General features: G+C 45.8%; 1 protein-coding gene across 4 annotated transcripts in view; it reads right to left on the reverse strand.

The window, feature by feature from the left end:
* HEXA (hexosaminidase subunit alpha) overlaps positions 1–19550 on the reverse strand; it is a 36094-nt gene that overhangs the window by 5485 nt on the left and 11059 nt on the right. Inside the window, exons 6-15 of one of the 4 annotated variants that reach the window (XM_069067309.1) lie at positions 19048–19149; positions 18468–18600; positions 17458–17638; positions 15979–16062; positions 15432–15504; positions 13645–13828; positions 13291–13381; positions 12195–12299; positions 10819–10914; positions 4669–6902 (exon numbers count right to left, since the gene is read on the reverse strand). In XM_069067309.1, coding sequence (XP_068923410.1) covers positions 10851–10914; positions 12195–12299; positions 13291–13381; positions 13645–13828; positions 15432–15504; positions 15979–16062; positions 17458–17638; positions 18468–18600; positions 19048–19149 — 1017 coding nt within the window. In that variant the 3' untranslated portion in view covers positions 4669–6902; positions 10819–10850. Of the gene's footprint in view, positions 1–4668; positions 6903–8762; positions 9289–10658; positions 10915–12194; positions 12300–13290; positions 13382–13644; positions 13829–15431; positions 15505–15978; positions 16063–17457; positions 17639–18467; positions 18601–19047; positions 19150–19550 lie in introns of those variants that run through there. The other 3 variants (XM_069067311.1, XM_069067310.1, XM_069067308.1) reach the window with 3 other exon arrangements.

Consider the following 19550-nt stretch of genomic DNA (forward strand, 5'->3'; position numbering starts at 1 on the left):
CACACACACACACACACACACACACACACACACACACACACACACACTGAAACTCACTCGAACTTGGTGACTTTCAGGCTGGCTCTCTATTCGATGCACACTTCACTTTTCTTTCTGCTATTACTCTCATGTTCGTGACACTTGTGTTCCCAAGTTAGGCTGTGTGCACCTGGAGGTCGAAGACCTGTATGAAACCTTTTTCTGTCTCTGCCACAGGGTAGCCAATCATAGAAAACGGTCACCTTGGGAGTGCTTAGTAAAAATGTATTGACTGATTGAGAAGGGAACCCCCCAGTGAAAGTCCTGTCTAAGACGAGGGATTTTCTTTTTGTATCCAAGAACAGGGGCTAGAAGCTCTGGTCTGGAAACAGAGGATTAAGATGCTTTGGTGTCTCCCCTTTCCTCCTCTGATGTCCCCAGATGCCCACAGCTAGGGCTCTGCTGTATGTTGCTAGAGAGGGACCTCTTCAGATATAATGTGGCTTTCATGTGACCGCAGTGAGGGAGGACAGTCTTTGTCCTGAGGGGCTCTTTATGAGCCATAACTCAGCTTCCTACTTTTTTCTTTTTAACAGTAGTTTTCTTTAATGTAGCAAGTAGCCCCTCAGGGCTAGCCTCTCAATGATACTGGGTATTTGTAAAAATGTCTATGGTATGGGGTGGGGGTGGGCACCTCTGGGAGGGAACTGGAGATCCACATTTTCCCATGATGAGGATTACTGGGTTCTGGAGTTTGGGAGGCAGAAGAATGAATACATTCATGCATACACTAATTCACTCGTGCTCACTGCTAAGTGCTTAACACCTCCACACAGCCAATGAGTTTGATGGAATCTAGTCCACTGCTCAGCTCCCTCCTGCTTCCAGTCAAGCATGAAAGAGCCCCTAGGGGAGTTTATACCATCTGTGAGGCCATTGTTTGTTTTTTTTTTTGGGGGGGGGTTGCCTCGAGGGGGGGGAGAATTACTAGACATAGTCAGAAAAGTATTCGAGCCTGGGACTCAGTTTGGGAAGGGATAGAGAGAAACATAGGGATTAAGACAAAAAGACAGAGAGAGACAGAGAGAGAGAGAGACAGAGACAGAGAGAGACAGAGAGACAGAGAACGAACAGAGCCATGGGGATGGATAGGTGGTGCAGTGGGTGAAGGGGAGGAGACATAGGGAAAAACAGAGACAGAGACAGAAACAGACACAGGGAGAAGAGAGAGAAAGGCCAAAAGAGAAAAGGAAATGCTTTAGGCTATACTAAAGCAAGGAAAAGGCATGAAACATAAAGCAAAGACGAGATGACCACTTGTTGAGGATGCTGAAAAAGTCACTCTTGGGCATGGGTTGGACTGGATGACCTCTGACATCCCTTTTATCTCAGGGGTTCTGTCTGTTGATTCTAGGGAACAATAAATGTCCTCCTGGCTCCTTGATTTCTCCTCCTCCTTCTGCCTCAAGGACAAGCTTGATGAGAAACAATTGGTTTGGAGAGATGTTGTGCAGATAGAAATGGCAAGATTTGGCAACTGAATGGATATTTGCAGTGAAGGAGAGTGAGGAGCTGAGGATCCTTTTTTTTTTTTAGGATAATGTTAAGATGATAAATATTGTAAGAATGGTGGTACCTTTGACTAAATTAGGAAAGTTTGGAAGAGGGTTTGATTTTATTGAAAAATAATGAATTCTTTGAACATGTTGGATTCAAGGTATTATTGGGACATCTAGAGTGAAATGTCCAATGTGCATTTGGTGATTTAGGAGTGAAGTTCAGAGGGGATACTGGGAGAGAAGGTTTGGAATGAGTGAGATAGTGAATTCATTAGGGAGAAACAGACTAACATAGGATAAATTCTACTGTTTGGCTTTAAAGCCCTTCATAACATGGTCCCAATCTCTTTTCTAGGATCATTCTACATTTTCTTCTTCCCATACTCCATAGTCCAGGTGAATTGACTTTCTTAACTGTTCTTCATAGATGGCACGCTGTCTCTCATTTCACTCTATTTCTTATTTCATTGCTTTTATTCTGGTCATCCCTCAGGCCTAGAATACACTCTCTCCTTACCTCTGCCTCAGAGTCCCTCTGTAACTCAAACACCAAGTACCACCTTCTCAGTGAAACCTTTCTTGATCCCTCCATTGTCTGTTCCCTCTCTCCCAAACTGCCTTGAAGTTGTTTTGTATGTATTCCTGTCTGGCCTACTTCTAACCTACCATGTCTAGCATAAATAAGTAGGTGACTCTTGAGTCCCCTTGTTATGTGGGATCCTTGAGAGGAGTGAGGGTAGAAGCTTTGAAGAAAATCTTAAACCTAATTGTAAAAGTTCAGTTTCCCTAAGAGCTTTGGGGGAGAAACCCTGAATACCATTTCCTATTTTGGGAAGATGATAGTTAAAAGGCTCCAAGGTCTCACTCCTTCCTGTCTCAATGAAAATGGAGTTCATTTCCTCCTTCTTATACATACTAAGATGAATACTTGGGATTGTCTCCAGCATTTAATCCTGCTCTGTGTCAAGGTGAACACTAGAGGTCTTCAAATAAAGGGCATGTGAGTTCACTGGAGAATGTTCTCCAGAGGATACTAGTTCAAGGCCATGTTGGTTACATGCCTTTGGAGGATGGAGATTCCATGTTTCAGATTCTGAATATCTTTTTTTTTTTTTTTAAGCGATCAGGGTTAAGTAACTTGCTCAAGGTTACATGGCCAGTTATTTTGTGTGGGTGTTAAGTATCTGAGGCCGGAACCCATCCCAGGTCTCCTGACGCTGGGGCTAGCGCTCTTACTCACTGCGCCACCTGGCCGCCCCAGATTCTGAATATCTTTAAAGAACACCGGTACTCTTTATGATACAGAACAAACATGGCCAGCATATTTTAGAACTTCAATTCAACTCAATAACCCAGGACAATCTTTCTGTTATACTCTGGGCTTCCTCTCCTCCCAGCCTCTACAAGTAAATACTTCAGTCAACGACTGTATGCCTATGATTCAAAGGTTAGGGCATTAGTTTGCCTAAAACCACCTTCTAGAACAGTGATGGGATTTAGGTATGGATGGGGAATAAAGAAAGGGAATGCATTTTTATTAAGCTTCCACTATGTGCCTGCTTTACAAATATCATCTCATTTTGACCAGGAAGAGGAAGCTCTTTGGAGATGGTGGTGAGTGATGATGGAGGAAGAAAAAGATTGAGACGATTGTTTATGGAATGGAGAAGGAAAACAAAGGTAGCACAGTAGCTTTTTCTGGGCCTGGGACCCAAAGACTGGATTGGTCAGAGAACTATGGTCCCCTTCCTTCGACTTCCTCCATGGGACTACAGAGCCTCCTGTTTATAAACCAGGTTAAAGACCTGAGAAGTAATCCAACAGTTAATCATTAGCAGTTCTGATCCTTTGATACTTGCTTGTTTTAGGCCTCATCAAGCTTACAGATTCTACTGTACCTAAATTTAGGGTACAGTTTGGGGACAGGGAAAAGGAGGTATTTTTGAGTTAAGTGGGTCCTTTCTGACAGTTCTCTTCCCATCCCATTTAATTTTTTTTTTAAAGAAATCAATCGTTTCCTTCAAGGATAAGACCCTATGTCACAGAACAGCTTTCTGAGTACTAGCCCTTGGCTTGGACAATATCATAGGATCATAAGTTTAGAGACAGAAGAGACCTTAGGGGCCATCAAGCCCAACTCTAGCTAACCTCTAGCTCAAGGCATTTAGCACACTAACCTGTTCCCTGAAACTGCTTGAGAAACTGTATACCAGGAAACAACCTGGTAGCTAGTAGACTATCCAGATTTATTCAACTATTTCTAGATGTAGTTCTCTGGGCCCAGCCTTTCATTGTCTCCGTGTTTTACTAAGCTCAGAGTCCATACTCCGGAACATGATGCACCCCTTCTGGCCTACTTGAGAATGGCACCCTTTATAACAGAACAGACTTTTGCTCAGATTCCATTAGCCTCTGGACATGTCCATGTGAATGTCGCCATCATCCTCCCAGGTTCCTAACCTCCAATCATCTTTGATTCTTCCAACTGACTCATGTAGGCTCTTAAAGATGAAAGGGAATTTAAGAGGCCATTTGGTCTTTACAGACCAGGAACCTGAGGACAGATAGAGAACTGACTTGCCTAACATCATGCTAGTGGCAAATGGGAGAACCAGAATGTAAACTTAAATCCTTGGTGGCCATATCTAATGTTCTTTCCAAAATAATAATCTGATATTGCCAAGTATTATTGACTCTGACTCCATAGTCTCCCATCTCTCCCCTCCTCTCTGTTCCCACTGCAAATGTCTTAGTTTGGGCACTCAGAGTGGGCACCTCTGAGCCCAGGCGTAGAGAGGGAAAGTGTTCTTGGCACTCTCCAAGCCCCCCCAGCTCTCTGCTTCTGTCCTGTGTATGTCATTCCAAACTGCAAAATCCCAAGCTATTATTGGCATGCTTGCTTTCCCACGGAAAGACTGTCTTTTATCATATCTCTCTCTGCCTCAGTATGGCCTTGCAAACATTTTGTTTCTTTTCTGTATGGACAAATGAGTTCAGCTCACAAAAGACCATTATAGAGTTTATCATCTTCAAGGACCCAGAGAACAAAATGTGGCAGGGCGAAGATGCCTGGGAAGATACATTGTGAGCCATATTCTGGGGGTGGGAATAACAGACTGATCTTGTAGACTTTCATTTTTACTCCTAAGACATTTTTTATTAAATTTTCATTTCAATTTTTGATAATAAGCATTTACATATATGAAGACCAAAAAGGCAATAGAAGCAAACACAGATAATCCCAAATCCCAACAATCCTTTTCCACAAAAAGAAACCTTCAGTTAAACAAACAACCCCCCCCCCCCAAAAAAAAAAGTGATTTCAAGTGACTGTGCAGCTGCCTCATTCTCCTGGCTGGGCTTTGTTTACTTTTCATTCTGTTTTAGAGCTGGCTAGAACAAAGGTGTGGCCCATTTGTACGGCAGGGTTTCCTGTTAACTAAGTGGTTTGTTGTTACTCAGTTGTTTCAGTCACGTCCTACTCTTCATGACCCCTTTGGGGTTTTCTTGGCAAAGATACTGGAGTGTTTGCCATTTCCTTCTCCAGCCCATTTTACAGATGAGGAAACTGAGGCAAACAGGGTTACCCAGCTAGCAAGTGTCTGAGGCTGGATTTAAACTCAGGGAGATGAGTGATTTAATGGTCAACGACTTAACAAGCATTTATTAAGTATCTACTATGGGTTAAGTATCTTAAGGGATACAAAGAAAGGTCAAAAGGAGTTCTCAGTCTAATGGCAAAGACAACACGCTAATAAGCTATGTACAAACAAGCTACAGGCCAGATCAATTGGAGAGAATCATAGAAGGAAGGACCTTGCCCCAATCAAGGGGGAAACATGCACCTCAGATGCATGGAAGGTCTTCTGCCAGGGCAGGAGGAAGAGGGTAAAAAGGTTGTGAAGCTAGGAAATTGTTGACAAGTAATTCCCTGTATTAATGCAACATGCCTTGTCTCCCAGTGTTGGGGTGAGGTGGACAGCACTGTTACCACTAAAAGGACACATATCTCTACTATGCTTTACAATGAAGAAAGAAATCATTTTTATACAGGTTCATAGAGCTAGAAGGCACTCTAGAGATCACCCCACCCCTTTTATGCATGAAGAAACTGAAGTCCAGGGAAGCTTGCTGAGTGGGCTAGATGGCCCAAGGGATAAAGCACTTGTCCTGGAGTCAGGAAGACCTGAGTTCAAGTCTGGCCTTAGACACTAGCTGGGTGAGTCCTAACACCTGTTTGCCTCAGTTTCCTCAACCATAAAGTGGGGATAATAACAGTACCTAATTCCCAGGGTCATAAGTTAAGACCAAATAAGATAATATTTGTAAACTGCTTAACGTAGGGTCTGGCACTTAATTAAATTAAATTACATTCTTTGCTTTCTTTTTTCCTTCCAAGGTGACACAGCTAGTAAGCGGAGCAGAATTTGAATCTAAATCTTTTGACTCCAAATTCAGAGCAAAGATACTTTTCACTCACCTAGCACTGTTGGCTGGTGATAGCTGAAGGGAGGGGTGTGCTGGTAAATGTTTAACAAGTAGCTCTCAGAAAAAATATAGATGGCACACTTTTACGTTTAATCTGCATCACTGATATTTTTCTGCATCACTTTCTCAAATATAGACAATCAACAAAACAATAAATAAAGCTCTGATTTGTAGCGATGGCCAATTTTCTGAGGTATAAGTGCTCACACTGAAAAACTTTTCACTTGGATGGCTCTCTCAGGCTTGTGCCAGCTGGTTTTAGGTTCCTTCCTCCTTCCGCTATCTGATCAAGAGTAATTTGTATTCTCATAAAGGACTCTTAGAGACACCCCCTCCCCCAATAACTCTTCAGTGGTGGAATTTCAGGCATTAGAGTAGGCAGGTAGTGATATTTGAGGGGTCTCTTATTCTGCCCAGTGTAGAGCTACCTCTACTGCCTTTAAGGTCCTTGGCCCAGGGTGGGGGCATTTATAGGCGACTAAGACACTAAGGAACCTCGCTGCTGTCTGAAGAAGTCTTATCTTATTTTCACATTATTCAAGGAGGAATCTAAGACTCCAAGGAGCCTCAGTAAGGGGCAGAACCAGAATCAGTCTGAGCTCAGAGCTCTTCCCACTGAACCGTCTGACCACTGGCGTCACCACAAACACCATTCCCACCTCCATTCCCTTTCTCCCACCTCAAGTAGGTGTCTTTTAGTGCAACAAATACTTATTAAAAGTGCCTCCTCTGTGTAAGGGACCTGAGTATTTCTCTGTATGCTTGTATGGATCTGTGCTTTGGTCAAACTCTTTCCAGAATGCTTATTTTTAATTTGCTATTGTGTACGATTTGACAGGGATGATATGAGAAGCAGATAGGAATCTGTGAGGGCTTCTGAAATTAAAAAAAAATATTGTAGTCATTAATACAGGTACATGAAAAGGAAATCAGATTTAGAAACAATGATGGCTCCCAGCATCCTGCATTCCTTGCTTTCCTCACTACTGAGGAAACTCAGGATCCTCAAGGAAGCCATTCAGGTAGTGAGTGCTACAGAAAGCTCCCCAGTCCCTGCCCATGCAGCCCTGAGCCTCTTCCTCTTCTCCACCTAGACCAGGGGTGGGAAACCTGCAGCCTCAAGGCCACATGTGACCTTCTGGGTCCTCAGATGCGGCCTTGTGACTGAGTCCAAGTTTGACAGTACAAATCCTTTTATTAAGGGGATTTGTCCTGTAAAGTTTGGATTTGATCAAAGGGCTGCACTTAAGGACCTAGAGGTCGACATGTGGCCTCAAGGAAGCAGGTTTCCTACCCCTGATCCTAGACCTTTCCTGCCTAGATCCCTAACACCTAGATCTGAAGGTGGTCTGTTTGACAGCTCTGAGATGCCCAGAATGATGTAGAAAGACCCTTGCTTTTAGGGTACTTTATCCTCTACCAGAGTATAATGGGAATGGCAATTTAAGATTTTCCCTGTCCCTAGGCCCTTTGATAGGTTTAAGTGCACCTGGAGTCTTTGGCAGGAGGCTTGTTTTTCAGGAGATACTTTGTGATTGGGCAGTGGGTCAAGAGGGTTGTTACTTCTCTGAGCCAGGAGAAGGCTATATAAACCCTGATGTGAGGCTTTGCTTTGGGGCTCACTTTGAGAAGTGTTGTGTGATTTGACCAGACGAGACTCTGGGCAGCTGTTGAGAGCCGCCGGCTTTGAAAACCCAAATGTTGATACTTCCCTCTCTAGTAACTGACTAGGTATGGATGTAATGGTCAAGACAGTTGGAGGCTTGTCTGCTTGAAATGTTTCTGTCTTCTTGTAACCTGTCTGTATACTCTGAAGTTTGGGGTGCTGTCTTTTTCTCCTGAACTAGGTAAATGATATGTTTGATTGATTAAAGCAAGATTGTTAACCCATTTTGAGTTGCTTTCCTTAAAAAAGCAGATCTAAGAACCTGTGTTGATAGCCACCCTGGGTATGCTGGGATGCTTGCTGCTACAGAGTAGACCAGGATCCCAGGGGTGGAGGTGGGGTAGGCAGGTATATACCAGTTGGGGAGTAGTCTGTGCCACCCATGCCAGCTAAGTCTAAGTGTTTGAGAGCATCTGGAGGCAGGGGCTGTTTGGGGTCAGGGTTGGACCCCAAGGGCTCCAGCTGTTGTGGGATAGCCTTGACTTTCAAGCAAAGGCTTGTCAGGTGGCTTGCAGTAGAGAATCTTTTGGGAGGCATGGCATAGACTAGAGAACCTTTGCAACTTTCAAATTCGGTGACTCCTAATTATACATCACTCTCATATGCCGTCTAAGGAAAGACAAGGACTAAGCCATCTGTCCCCTAATCCCTCCCCATGGGACCATAGTATGTTTGGAGCAGCACTGCCCTCTACTGGCTGTCCTTCAGAAGACATAAATATAATGGGTCTTGGATAAAATGGATGAATCTGTGGTACTGAAGCTGATGACTGACCCCCCAAATACTGGAACCTCTGTGAATGAAGAGGAATCACTCTGAAGTTTGACAGCCCTGTTGGAATGGGGGTTGGGAGGGTACAGCAGGGCTTTTCTGCCTACAGACTTTAGGAGTCCAGTTCATTTCTTCTGTGCCCTCTGTGCTGATGCCAAGAAGCATCTATTAAGCATCAGAGGTAAAAAGCAGTCTCTGCCCTCCAGTCTCATTGGGATGACATGTAGATGACCACGTACAAACAGGACACATGTAGAAGTTAGGAGAGAAATCTCAGAGAAGGCACTAACACTAAGGGAGGTTGGTAAGGCTTTATTGGGCATGAAGTTGGGACCTGGAGGAAGCCATGAGACAGAGATAAGGAAAAGAATTCGAGGCAAGGGGGACAGCCAATGAAAATGCCCAAGTGGGAGATGGAGCGCACTTATAAAACTTGGCTTTGTGGGTGGTTGTCTCTACAATCTGAGGCCCAGAAAGTGCCTTTCCCAAGGTCTCAGGATGGCGGGGGGGGGTGGGGGGGTGGACGGTGCTAAGGATTCTAACCCAAGCACTTCCTAATCCCTCTTCTATGTGAAGTCCCTCAAATACAAGTTAGTCCAGTTGCTCCCACCTGAGAAAGTCTGGAGTAGAGAAGTAAACATGTGGAGGAGGGATGGGCCTTGGTGGGACCTTTGGAGTTATCTGTTTACTCGGAGGCATTCTACCTGGCTTGCACAGCCAAGTTAATCCTGCTGTTGGAGTCTCTCCCCAGAAGTCACAGCCTTTGGAGTGCCTGAAGATTTGATGAGGCCTCAGCCTAATGGGCAGGCAGGGGGACAGTACCAGCTACCAGGCAGTGAAGGGAACAGGCAAAAAGAAGAGGGAAGGGTAAAGGTGGAGTGGCAGGCATCACTGGCCAGGGTCATTACTGAGGCTCTAAATAGAAGCCAGCCTGTGGAGACTGACACAATCATTCAGTCTGGGCAGATGCTGCCCCCCAGCCACCAAGGGAGGAATCACTCTCCACACTGTAATCATTCATCAGGCACTTCCATAGCCAGCAATAGAAAGTTCATCTTTTTGAATGTGGGTTTTCTATCTCATCTAGACTGGTCTCTCCCTGGAGGCCAAACACTATATCTTTTATCTCCCTCCCAAGTCTAGGGCCAAGCCCATAAGAAGTCTTCAATAAAAGTCCTGACACTAGGGCACTCCTGGAACAATTGGCAAGTAGATCTAGAAGGTTTATTCGGGACAGGGGAGAGTTTATTTATTTTTAGTTTTCAATATTCACTTCCATAAGATTTTGAGTTTCAAATTCTTTCCCCTCCCTCTCCTCCCCTCTCCCTAAAATGGTATGCAATCTGATATAAGCTCTATTTATGCATTCATATTAAATATCAGAGGAGAGTTTAATATTCAGTCATCCAATATACATGGGGTGCCCCAGTGCCCTGTACTGGAGAGTCAAGAAAAGTAATAGTCCCTGCCTTCAAGATTAGACTTTATACTAGAGTTGCCACATTTTAACTCAGCTGAGACAAATTCCTGTAATGTTCCCCAGGGGAAACTGAGATGTTACTAAATATTCAGTCCTTAAGTTCTCACGTCTTTATCCAAGATAACTGGCATTCTAAAATCCCCAAAGGACTTAATATTTAATGGCAAAATTGGAGGCATTCTGACAGGCAGGTGGTCAAGGTAGTTTTTGGGGGAGAGGGAGTGTCACCTCCTTTACTCAGTTGTAGGGCAAGCTCTGATGCTAGCAGAGACCTGCTGCCAGGGCCAGGGATTGTGAATACATCTGTTATGGCATGTATCAGGGATATACTTGAGGTCCGGTGGTTCTCTAGCAGCCTGGGATACTTTAACCACTGCCCCTTCCTCCCCTAGAGACCACCCGGAGTTCTAGAGAAAAAGAGTGTTAGGAAAGGAGAGCTACATGCAAGAAAGATGTTGGGAAAAAGAGTCCCTTTTCCTCAGAGGTTACAGGTAAGACTGGCTGGTTTTAGTCCATGGCCAGTAATAGGGGGTCAGTCCAAAAACTGGGTAGGGGATTGCTAAAATTCAGGGGACGATTCATTCTGAGACACCAAAGGGCTAAGTACTGTTAAATGCTTTCCTGGGGTTGGAGGAGAAATAGTAGAATTGCTGTCTGGGTTGGAGTTACTATGGTTGATTAGTGAGTCAGTCACAGGTGTAGGCCCACAGAAGCAATCTGTCACAAAACCCTTTAATGGACTTGAATCACAGCATGACCTCCACCCTCCTCCCCTCCAGGGGTCCCTCAGGGATGCACATGGAGGTTTGCTCACCACTTGGGCTAAGCTAGAGAACCAGCCTGGAATGACCAAATTCCCTGGGTGATCAACACACCTAGGGTGAATTCCAGGATGACCTTGCTCCATTCAATGCTGGAAGTATTCATGCTCACAGTAGCCTACATAGAGAGGCTGGGCCTGGATACCTCGTCTGTAAGAAGAAAACAGGAGAAATTGGGTCACTCAGGAAGGAGGTGACAGAGAGGACTAATGGCAGGGAAGAAAGCATAGAAAAGATGCTTGAGATTTTCACTTTTTCTGGAATAAGCATCCAACCCAAAGACTGTAAGGACCTTGTCCTCTACCCCTGAACACCCTCTGGTGAAGGAAAGGAAGGGGAGTAAGGAAGGGCCCTGGAGAACTCAACCAGATGGATGTTTCATCAGTATCCAAGGGCCTGATTTGGTACTGAGCCATTCAATTCAATTCAACAATTACTTAGCATGTGCCTATGTGCAACAGACTGGGGATATAAATCTAAAACAGTCTCTGTCCTCAAGAAACTTACATTCTGCTGTTGGATACATGTACACAAAGAAGGTAAGAACCAGATAATTTTAGGGGTAGATTTATATCCCCAGGTGTAAGATCAGGTGTCCAGTCCAGCCACTGTGGTTTTGAGCATGTAACTTGTCCCTGAGCCTCAGTTTCCCAACAAATGAAACAAAGAGATTAGACTAGATGATCTTTAAGGTCTTTCTGTTTTAAAATTCTCTGAATCTTATGTATCTGAAACTGACGACCTGAGATTTTAGATCACCAAGTCACTGTGAATCTGTGGCTTAGTTCTAGTACCTTTGTGCTCAAAGCTGAGATTTCTAGTGCCCAGGGATGTATGTGATGACCAGGCAAGCTGGCCTGAGGTTGTACACAGCATAACCACCATCACCCTCCATCCTAAAGCCCTGGTTGTGATCACAGTATCTTTACACTTCCCATACCTGGACTGTCATCCCTCCTAAGCTGGAACTCAAAGGATCTTCAGCTTCCTTCCATGCTTAGCTTGGGTGCTCTGTCCTCTGGGCACTCTTCCCTGGCGCCATCCCCCCCCAGCTAGTGCTCAATCACCCCTAAAATTATCTGGTTCTTACCTGACCTAGTGGGCTTTTTACAATGACGATTTGCTTGGCTAGGTAAGCAATCAATCTGGGAAGGAACATGTTATGGAAGAGTAACTCTTGGCTTCAGGGAACCTCCTGCCTTCTGCAAAAAATTCTTGCAAACAACCTACTTTAAGAATGTTTGAAGAGAGACTGTGGCTAGGCTACAAAGAGCCTCTTAGGAGTGTTGGCACTATTCCCAATCTACATCTCTGGACTGAAGCCAAGGAAAAAAGGAGGATTTACAAATACCGTCTTCTCAACTCCCCAATAATTTGGTTGGATTAAAAAGTCAGAGATGAAGGTGCAGGGGACAATTCCCTGCTCCTACCTGAGCAGTTCACACCGGAAGTATGCCAGTCGGTCATATGCCCAATCCACATCCTGCACTGACTGGCTGCTCCAAAGCCTCTCTGCCACAGCTCCTGCCCTGGGCCTGGAAAGAAGCACAGATCCAGGCCCTGGTCAGACTCCTCAGTCGGGCTGTGAGGACATGTACAGACTGGAGCAGGAATGGGCTAGGCTGATGTGCCCAGGAGAGCTCTGGGGACGAGGGTCTTATGGCTGAACTGATACCAAGCCGGGATCTAAAATGGTCACTTCATCTCTTACACAACACATGTGAAAAGGGTTTTCGAAGAAATGGCACGAGGGGTTCAGAGGATCACAGGAAGGGGTGTCAGAGGCCATCTAGTCAAGCCCCGTTCCCATTATATGGATGAGGAAACTGAGATGAAGGGGTGTTAAAGGAGCTGCCCAAGATCAGAGACAGCCAGGGGTGGGATGTGAATGCGGCACTCCTGCTTCCAGAGCCCGTGAGCTTTCTCCTGCATTAGGATGCCTCCTGCCATCATGTTCCCCTCTTGGGCTCATGGGGCACAGGGATGGAGGTGGTGGAACAGAGATGTGGCTCTGGGGTCTTGGGGCTACTAAACATCCAGGGCAGTAGCAGCAGGTAGTGGAGCACAGGCCAGCTAGGGGTGAGACAATGCCCTAGGCTTTGGGAATACCTGGGAAAGCAAAGGGTAGGGAACACCCAGGGCTCGGGGTCTGAGGCCAGAGGCTGCAGCCTGGAGGTTGGGTTCTGCCAGTGACTGACCCTGGGCAAGTGACTTATCACTATGGGCCCATCTTAAGTCTCTGCATGAGAAAATGTCTGTCTTAACTACCAGCCCAGGATATTAAGACAGGACAAGACAAGACAGGTTATACAAACTGAAGGGATTATGAGGCTAACACTAATCTGGAGGGCATCAGAAGTCTGGAAAAGCCTAGGCCTGTTGGAATAGCTTGCACCCCCTTCTGCTGGGCTGTGTTGCATCTCTCTGGCCCTCTATGAACGTCTTGCTTCCCAGCTGCTCCTCACTACTCTCCACTATTCCCTTCCCCTTCTCCGGCCCATTCTGCTTCCTCCCCTCACTGCTTACCAGAGTCTGGGGGTCAGATTTGTCACATCCACATATTCGCCCCACATGCAGGCTTCACCTCCAATCACCAGAGACTTCTGCTCAGGGCTGCCTGAGGGAACACAAGCTCTCAACATGAAGGTAATGCCAGGGACCCCCAACAAGTCCATCAGGAGAAAGCGTTATTCAATAGCTCCACAATGTCAGGGCATGATGAAAAGATTTCATCAAGAAACGCTGAAGATTTTACCTCCCCAACTCTCTTCTGGACTAAACCCTCTGGACTCCCATTTTCCAAATTTACTCTATAAAGTAGATTCCAGGGACCTCCTCAGGGAAATAGTGGCCTATATCTTCCCTTCCACACCCTCGAACCTTCAAAGTCCAGGGGCTCCACTTTGTAGGCTTGCTGCCAATCCTGCCCATAGGAGATGCGGTTCAGGTACCAGGGAGCAGACAACAAGACACGGTACCCTGCCTTGGTGACATTCTGCATCTCCATGACATAAGACAAAGATTTCATTTCTCTCCAGACATGTACCACTGTGTCTGGGTTCAGCTGGTTACAAGAAACAAAAAAAAAGACATGCTGGGTAGTAATGTTACCTACTGCTAGGGAAAAGAACCTACTCATTTTCACAAGAACTCACAGCCTCATATAGGCCAAAACATAAACCCTCCAAAAAGAACTAAAACCTATTCAATATCCTTACTGTCTCAACCTCTGTCCCTCACTGCTAAACCATGATCCTCAGAAGAGATCATGTCAGAGTGCCTCTTAACGGCCCAAGTTCCCCTTGGGGCCCTGTGGCTACGTCACTTATATCTCAGCAAAGGCTGCCAGATGTCAGAGCAGGGAGTCTCTCTTTTCCATATCTCAGACCTAGGATCATTGTGACAACCTCCTCATCCTACCTGTGCTAAGGGGCCCCTGTGTACCGGCCTGGGGCTGGAGGATGGATGCAGGAATATAGAAGACACTGGTTTTTTCTAACCCCACATCAAAACTTGGCTGGAGATGTGTGGGGAAAGGGGTCAGGTGGGGGTCAAAGAAGCAAAGCGAAGTGCCAAAAAGCCAGGCCAACTGCACCCAGAAGTGTACTGGGAATAAGCCAAAGAGTGTGGGCAGTGGGAGACTCCCACCACGGGGCAGCTCAGACATCCAAGTGTCTCCAAATGCTCCTGGAGACAGGTGGCTGTGTCTCTGGGGTAGAGGGAGCAGGCTTTAGCCAGACCTTTATTGTGAACACTACAGAATAACAACCGGAGGAGGAGGAGCAGTTCACATTTATATGGTGCTTTAAATATGTTACCTCATTTGATACTCACAAAAACCCTGTGATATATATGCTATTATCATCCCAATTTTAGTGATAAGGGGCAGCTAGGTGGTGCAGTGAATAGAGCACCGGCCTTGGAGTCAGGAGGACCAGCATTCAAATCTGGCCTTAGACACTTAACACACACACACACAAAACTAGCTGTGTGACCTTGGGCAAGTCACTTAACCCAACTGCCCTCCAAAAAGAAAAAAAAAAACCCAAACCCAACAAAACCAATTTTAGTGATAAGAAAACTGAAGCTGTATGGCTAAGTGACTTGCCCAGGGTCACACAACTAGAAGTGTCTGAGGCTGGATTTGAACTCAGGTCTGCCTGAGTCTAAGTCCTGGCCTCTATTCACTGCATCACTTAGTTGTCTCTGAAGACATCTTAGTCCCAGATACAACAGGCAAAGCCCAGCAGCTCTGAGAGGCTCTGTAAGGACAGAAAGTCCTTCAAGTTGGCAGGGAATAGGTGGAAAGAAAGGCAGAAAAACTGTTCCCACCTCTCTGAAATCTAAGGTTTAGGTCAAATGGAATCTCGCCTCTGGAAATATCCTAGGAGAAAGTAAAGCTGGGAAGACTGTATGGGAATTGGTTCTAGGTCTTCTCTTTAATTCATTAAAAATGAAACCTAGGACATGTGGGGAAAATCATCGCTGCGGAGGTGATATTGGGAGTAGAGACAAAAACCTTCTCTTTCCAGAGCCTCTGGGGCCCCAAGTTATACTGGGAGCAGCAAGGGGCACGGAGGAAAAATGGACCCACTGATACCTGCCCAAGGTCCTAAAGGATTGAGAAAGCAAACCCATCTGTTCCTTCTTTCTCCTCAATCTCTTACCTTCACACCATTGTCAAACACCTCCTGCCAGACTATGTAGCCTTTTTTATAGGAAGACACAATGTTCAGTAGCCTGAGGAAGAGAGAAATCAACAAACCCAACTTGCTGCTGCAACAAGTGAAGGGCAGGCCAGAGCTCTTCTGGGAATGGCTGGAGCTCCCCGTGATGCTCAGCAGAACGCCTGGGATTTCATTTTTGGACATATGGAACAAGAAGACCCCCTAAGAAATCCCTACAACACAACTTTGCTCCAGGTTAGGCCAATAATGAGCCAGCGAGTGGAGGGGGGCAGGGGAACTGCTTGGGAAGATGGAGAGAGCCAGAGCCAAGGAAAAGTGTTTCACTGGATGGGGGAGTGGCCAGGATGGCAAGGCTTTTCACTTTCACATGTGAAGCCTGGAGGGTAGAGGGAGCCTGGAAGACACAATTTATAGAAGGAGACAGGAGATTTGAAAGTGAAGACTGGGGTTTAGAAGGGCCCCAGGTCGTTCTCCCTTGCCCCCATACTCCAACTTCAGTAAGAGGTAAATACACCCTGATTCTTACTTTTGAATGTAGAAAGATTCCAGTTTCTCATAGTTGTCAAAGCCCTTTCCCCTCATGAAGGCCTGGATATCTGGATTGGAATGCCTGCAAGAAAGAAAACTAATTTCTCCCACTTCTTGAATCTATAGGACCCAGAGACACTGGGGAGATGGGAATAGTCACCTAGTTTCCTGCTACTTCTCTCCCCAGCATGAAAGTGAACCAAAAAGCAGGCCCTGGTCCTGGACTGAAGAGAGCAGGAGAGTTATTCCACAGTCTTGCCCAATGCTTTCAGCTGACCTTTCCCAGTACGGGATTTAAGGTCTTCTAAAATATGGCTTCAGCCAACCTTCCCAGCTTTCCCTGGCTTCCTCAAGGGAGGAACAGATGCTGTTAGAGCCTGAAGTGACCTCAGACACTGTCTAGTCCCACCGTCTCTTTTAAAGATGAAGCAACTAAAATTCAGAGAGATGGTGACTTGCCCAAAGTTACACAAGTACATAGTTGAGCTGAGATTCGAACCAGGTCTTCAGACTCCAAATCCAATGCTGCTTCTCAGCAAACCTTTTGTCGTTCCCAGCCCACCCTTCTTTTACTCCTTTTTTTTTTTTTTTTAAAGCAATTGGGGTTAAGTAACTTGCTCAAGGTTACACGGCCAGTTAGTTCTGGGTGTGGTGCTAAGTACGAGCCCGGATTCAATCCCAGGTCATGCCGACTCTGGGGCCGGTGCTCTTACTCACTGTGCTGCCTGGCCACCCCTCTTTTACTCCTTTTTCCAGGGTTCCTTGTGCCTGGAAAGCCTCCTTCCCACCATCATCCAAATTCGACTCCCCCTGCAAGGTCCCACATGAGATGTCTTCCACAGAACCTTCCCTGACTTTGCTCATCCCGCTGGTTCCCTCCTTTCTTCGCTCTCTTAAAGCCAATAGTTTACACCCAGTAACACTGCTCTTAAATATACATGGGCTTGCATTACTTGGTGATGCTGTTAGCTCTTTGATCTCAACCAGATCTTTCTCCCCCTTTCTGGTTAGCAAAGAGTTAGGAACACAGGGGAAGCTCAGTTAATATTCCGCTTGGTCCGTCTGGCCTCTAAGATTTGTGGAAGAGAGAGGGGGACTGAGGCAAAAGGAAGCTAGAACAAAATGTGTGCACTGGATTGGGGACAGGTGTAAGGCTAATCGGATAGTCTACAGGCGGAGAGAATAAGGTGCCTGCAGGGATGGGAAGAGAAGAAAAGCTGTGGAGTTAATAATCCTCCTTTCCTTTTGTGTGGGCTCTATTAGGACTGGAATCCTTGGTTCTAAGTGGTCAAGGAATTCCAACATCTCTACCCTCTTATTTCCTTCTTTCCTACCCCCAGCATCCAAGTAGTACAGGAGAGGAACACAAGTCCCTCTCTAAATATGACCCCACCCCCAAGAGCTCAAGATACTGTTGTTCCTAGACTCTGACTTATTAAATCAAGAGAGGGATGGGGAATGATCTGAGGGCTCATACCAACAGCTGAAATCAACCTCATCTCCTCCAAGGTGAAGGTAAAAGTCTGGGAAAACTGAGCTGATCTCCTGGAAAAATGAAGCCATGAACTCATAGGTCTTGTTGAGGATGGGATTCACTGGTCCATAATTGCCAGAAGGGGTGGCCCCTGAGTAGCAAGGGGTCAGCAATCCAGGAACACCTAGGCCAGGAGAGATGCATACACAGTCACTCTGGCCCACTGACACTAGCCCTAGCCTGAGAATAGCTCTACTGATCAATTATTTGGGGTTGTTTTGTAATAACTTATTTCTGACTTAAGCAGGAAATCAGAATGCTGCACTGATTTAGGGCTTACACTGATAGGGCACTGAGCTCACTTGCTGCTCCTTCCAAATGAAATGTCTGTAAAGCACTTAGCCTAGTGCCTCGCACACAGTAAGTGCTTAATCAATGCTTATTCCTTCTCAAGAGGTTCAAAATCTACTGGGCTCTTAGAAAAGAGTTTTAGGATAGTCTCCCCTCCATAGCCCCTCTTTTGAGGACACATGGGACTTTACTTCTTTAATTCTACAGGGGAACAAAGCTTGAGTTGGGTGAGGAAACCCAAGGCAGCTTTCCTAGCAACATCAGGAGACTCACGGGCCCAAACCAAATAAATTTCAAATTTCTTCCCTATCCTACATCCTTTTGTACTTTCTTTTTTTTTTTTTTTTTTTAAGCAACTTGCTCAAGGTTACACGGCCAGTTATTTTGGGGTGTGGTGCTGAGTGTCTGAGCCCAGGATTCGATCTCCAGGTCATCCCGACACTGGAGCCGGTGCTCTTACTCACTGAGCCACCTGGCTGCCCCTCCTTTTGTACTTTCAATTGTCCAAATGGGAAAAATCATCAGAAAAAGAAGAAAAACTGGAGTGTGGCATGTTTTTGTCTATGAGTTACACACTAAAAACATGCTGCCAAGGGCAAGAACTGAAAAGAAGGTACTTGGCTTCCTCATGACTTACCCTCCATCCCCCACCCCATTCTTACCTTTTCCCCAAGACAAAGTGTGCCCAGGTGTGTCGAACTCTGCTAGGACTCTGATGCCTCGCAATCGGGCATGTTCAATGACTGCCTTTACATCCCCAATTGTATAGATGTGGGTGACAGGGTTGTAGGATCCCTGAAAAACGTAAACAGGCCCTTATTGCCCACCCCAGAGAGAGATGAACTCCCAACACTCAGCACACAGGCTTACCCCACCCCGTCCTCACTGTAACTGCCCGAGCAGCAGAAGTTGGACAGGTTGATGGAGTCTTCAGACAAGAATTCCAGAAGGGACTGATCAGTGACAAAAATCATTTAAAATAGTATTTCTTATCTTTATAATCCCTAATCTTTTTCAAAGTGTTTTTTACATACCATTTAACAAATAAGGAAACGACAGATCAGAAAGCTAAAATGCTGCCCAAAGACACAGAGCAGGGACTGGAATGTTCAGTCCAGTCCTCTTTCTGCTACCCAAAGCTACATGTGGCTAATATGAGGCTCCTGTTCCCATTATCAGGGCCCCACAAAGGAGCCTAGTGCTACCCACCCACAAGCAGAGAAGGACTAGGATAAAACATACCTTTCTGCTGAGGTCAGGGAAAGTCACACTATCATACGGAAAAGAAGGGTCATCGACTATGTGCCAGTGGAACACATTGAATTTGTTATATGCCATGACATCCTGGGGGCAGAACACACATAAAATTTACCCCCCGTCCATGGTGGGACTCAGACATACAAACACCCCCAGACAGCTCCCCTCGACTCACTGAGGATGAGGGAAGCATTAGGAAACAGCTTCCTGCTATTCAAATCCCAGGACTTCAAGTGCCCCTCCCAGCTCTGTCTTGAATTTGGACACAAATCCCTGCCCCTCTTCTGGGGTGTGCTGCTGGGGCCCCATGTCTTACAGCCAAAGCATGTGATTTTATGGTTTTGTAACACTCAAGTCCCATACCACAAACAGGAGACCTGGACAGAGTCAGCTTGGCCCAAGTGGGGCAAGGAGAACAGTTTCCTCCAGACTCATGAAAACCCAAGCAAAGTCCAGGGACTACTTTATATTCTTGTACACAAGCAGGT

Source organism: Petaurus breviceps, unplaced genomic scaffold, assembly GCF_028583685.1.
Source record: "Petaurus breviceps papuanus isolate PSGF00001 unplaced genomic scaffold, PetGlider_PUasm1.0 90740, whole genome shotgun sequence".
Lineage (NCBI taxonomy): Eukaryota > Metazoa > Chordata > Mammalia > Diprotodontia > Petauridae > Petaurus > Petaurus breviceps.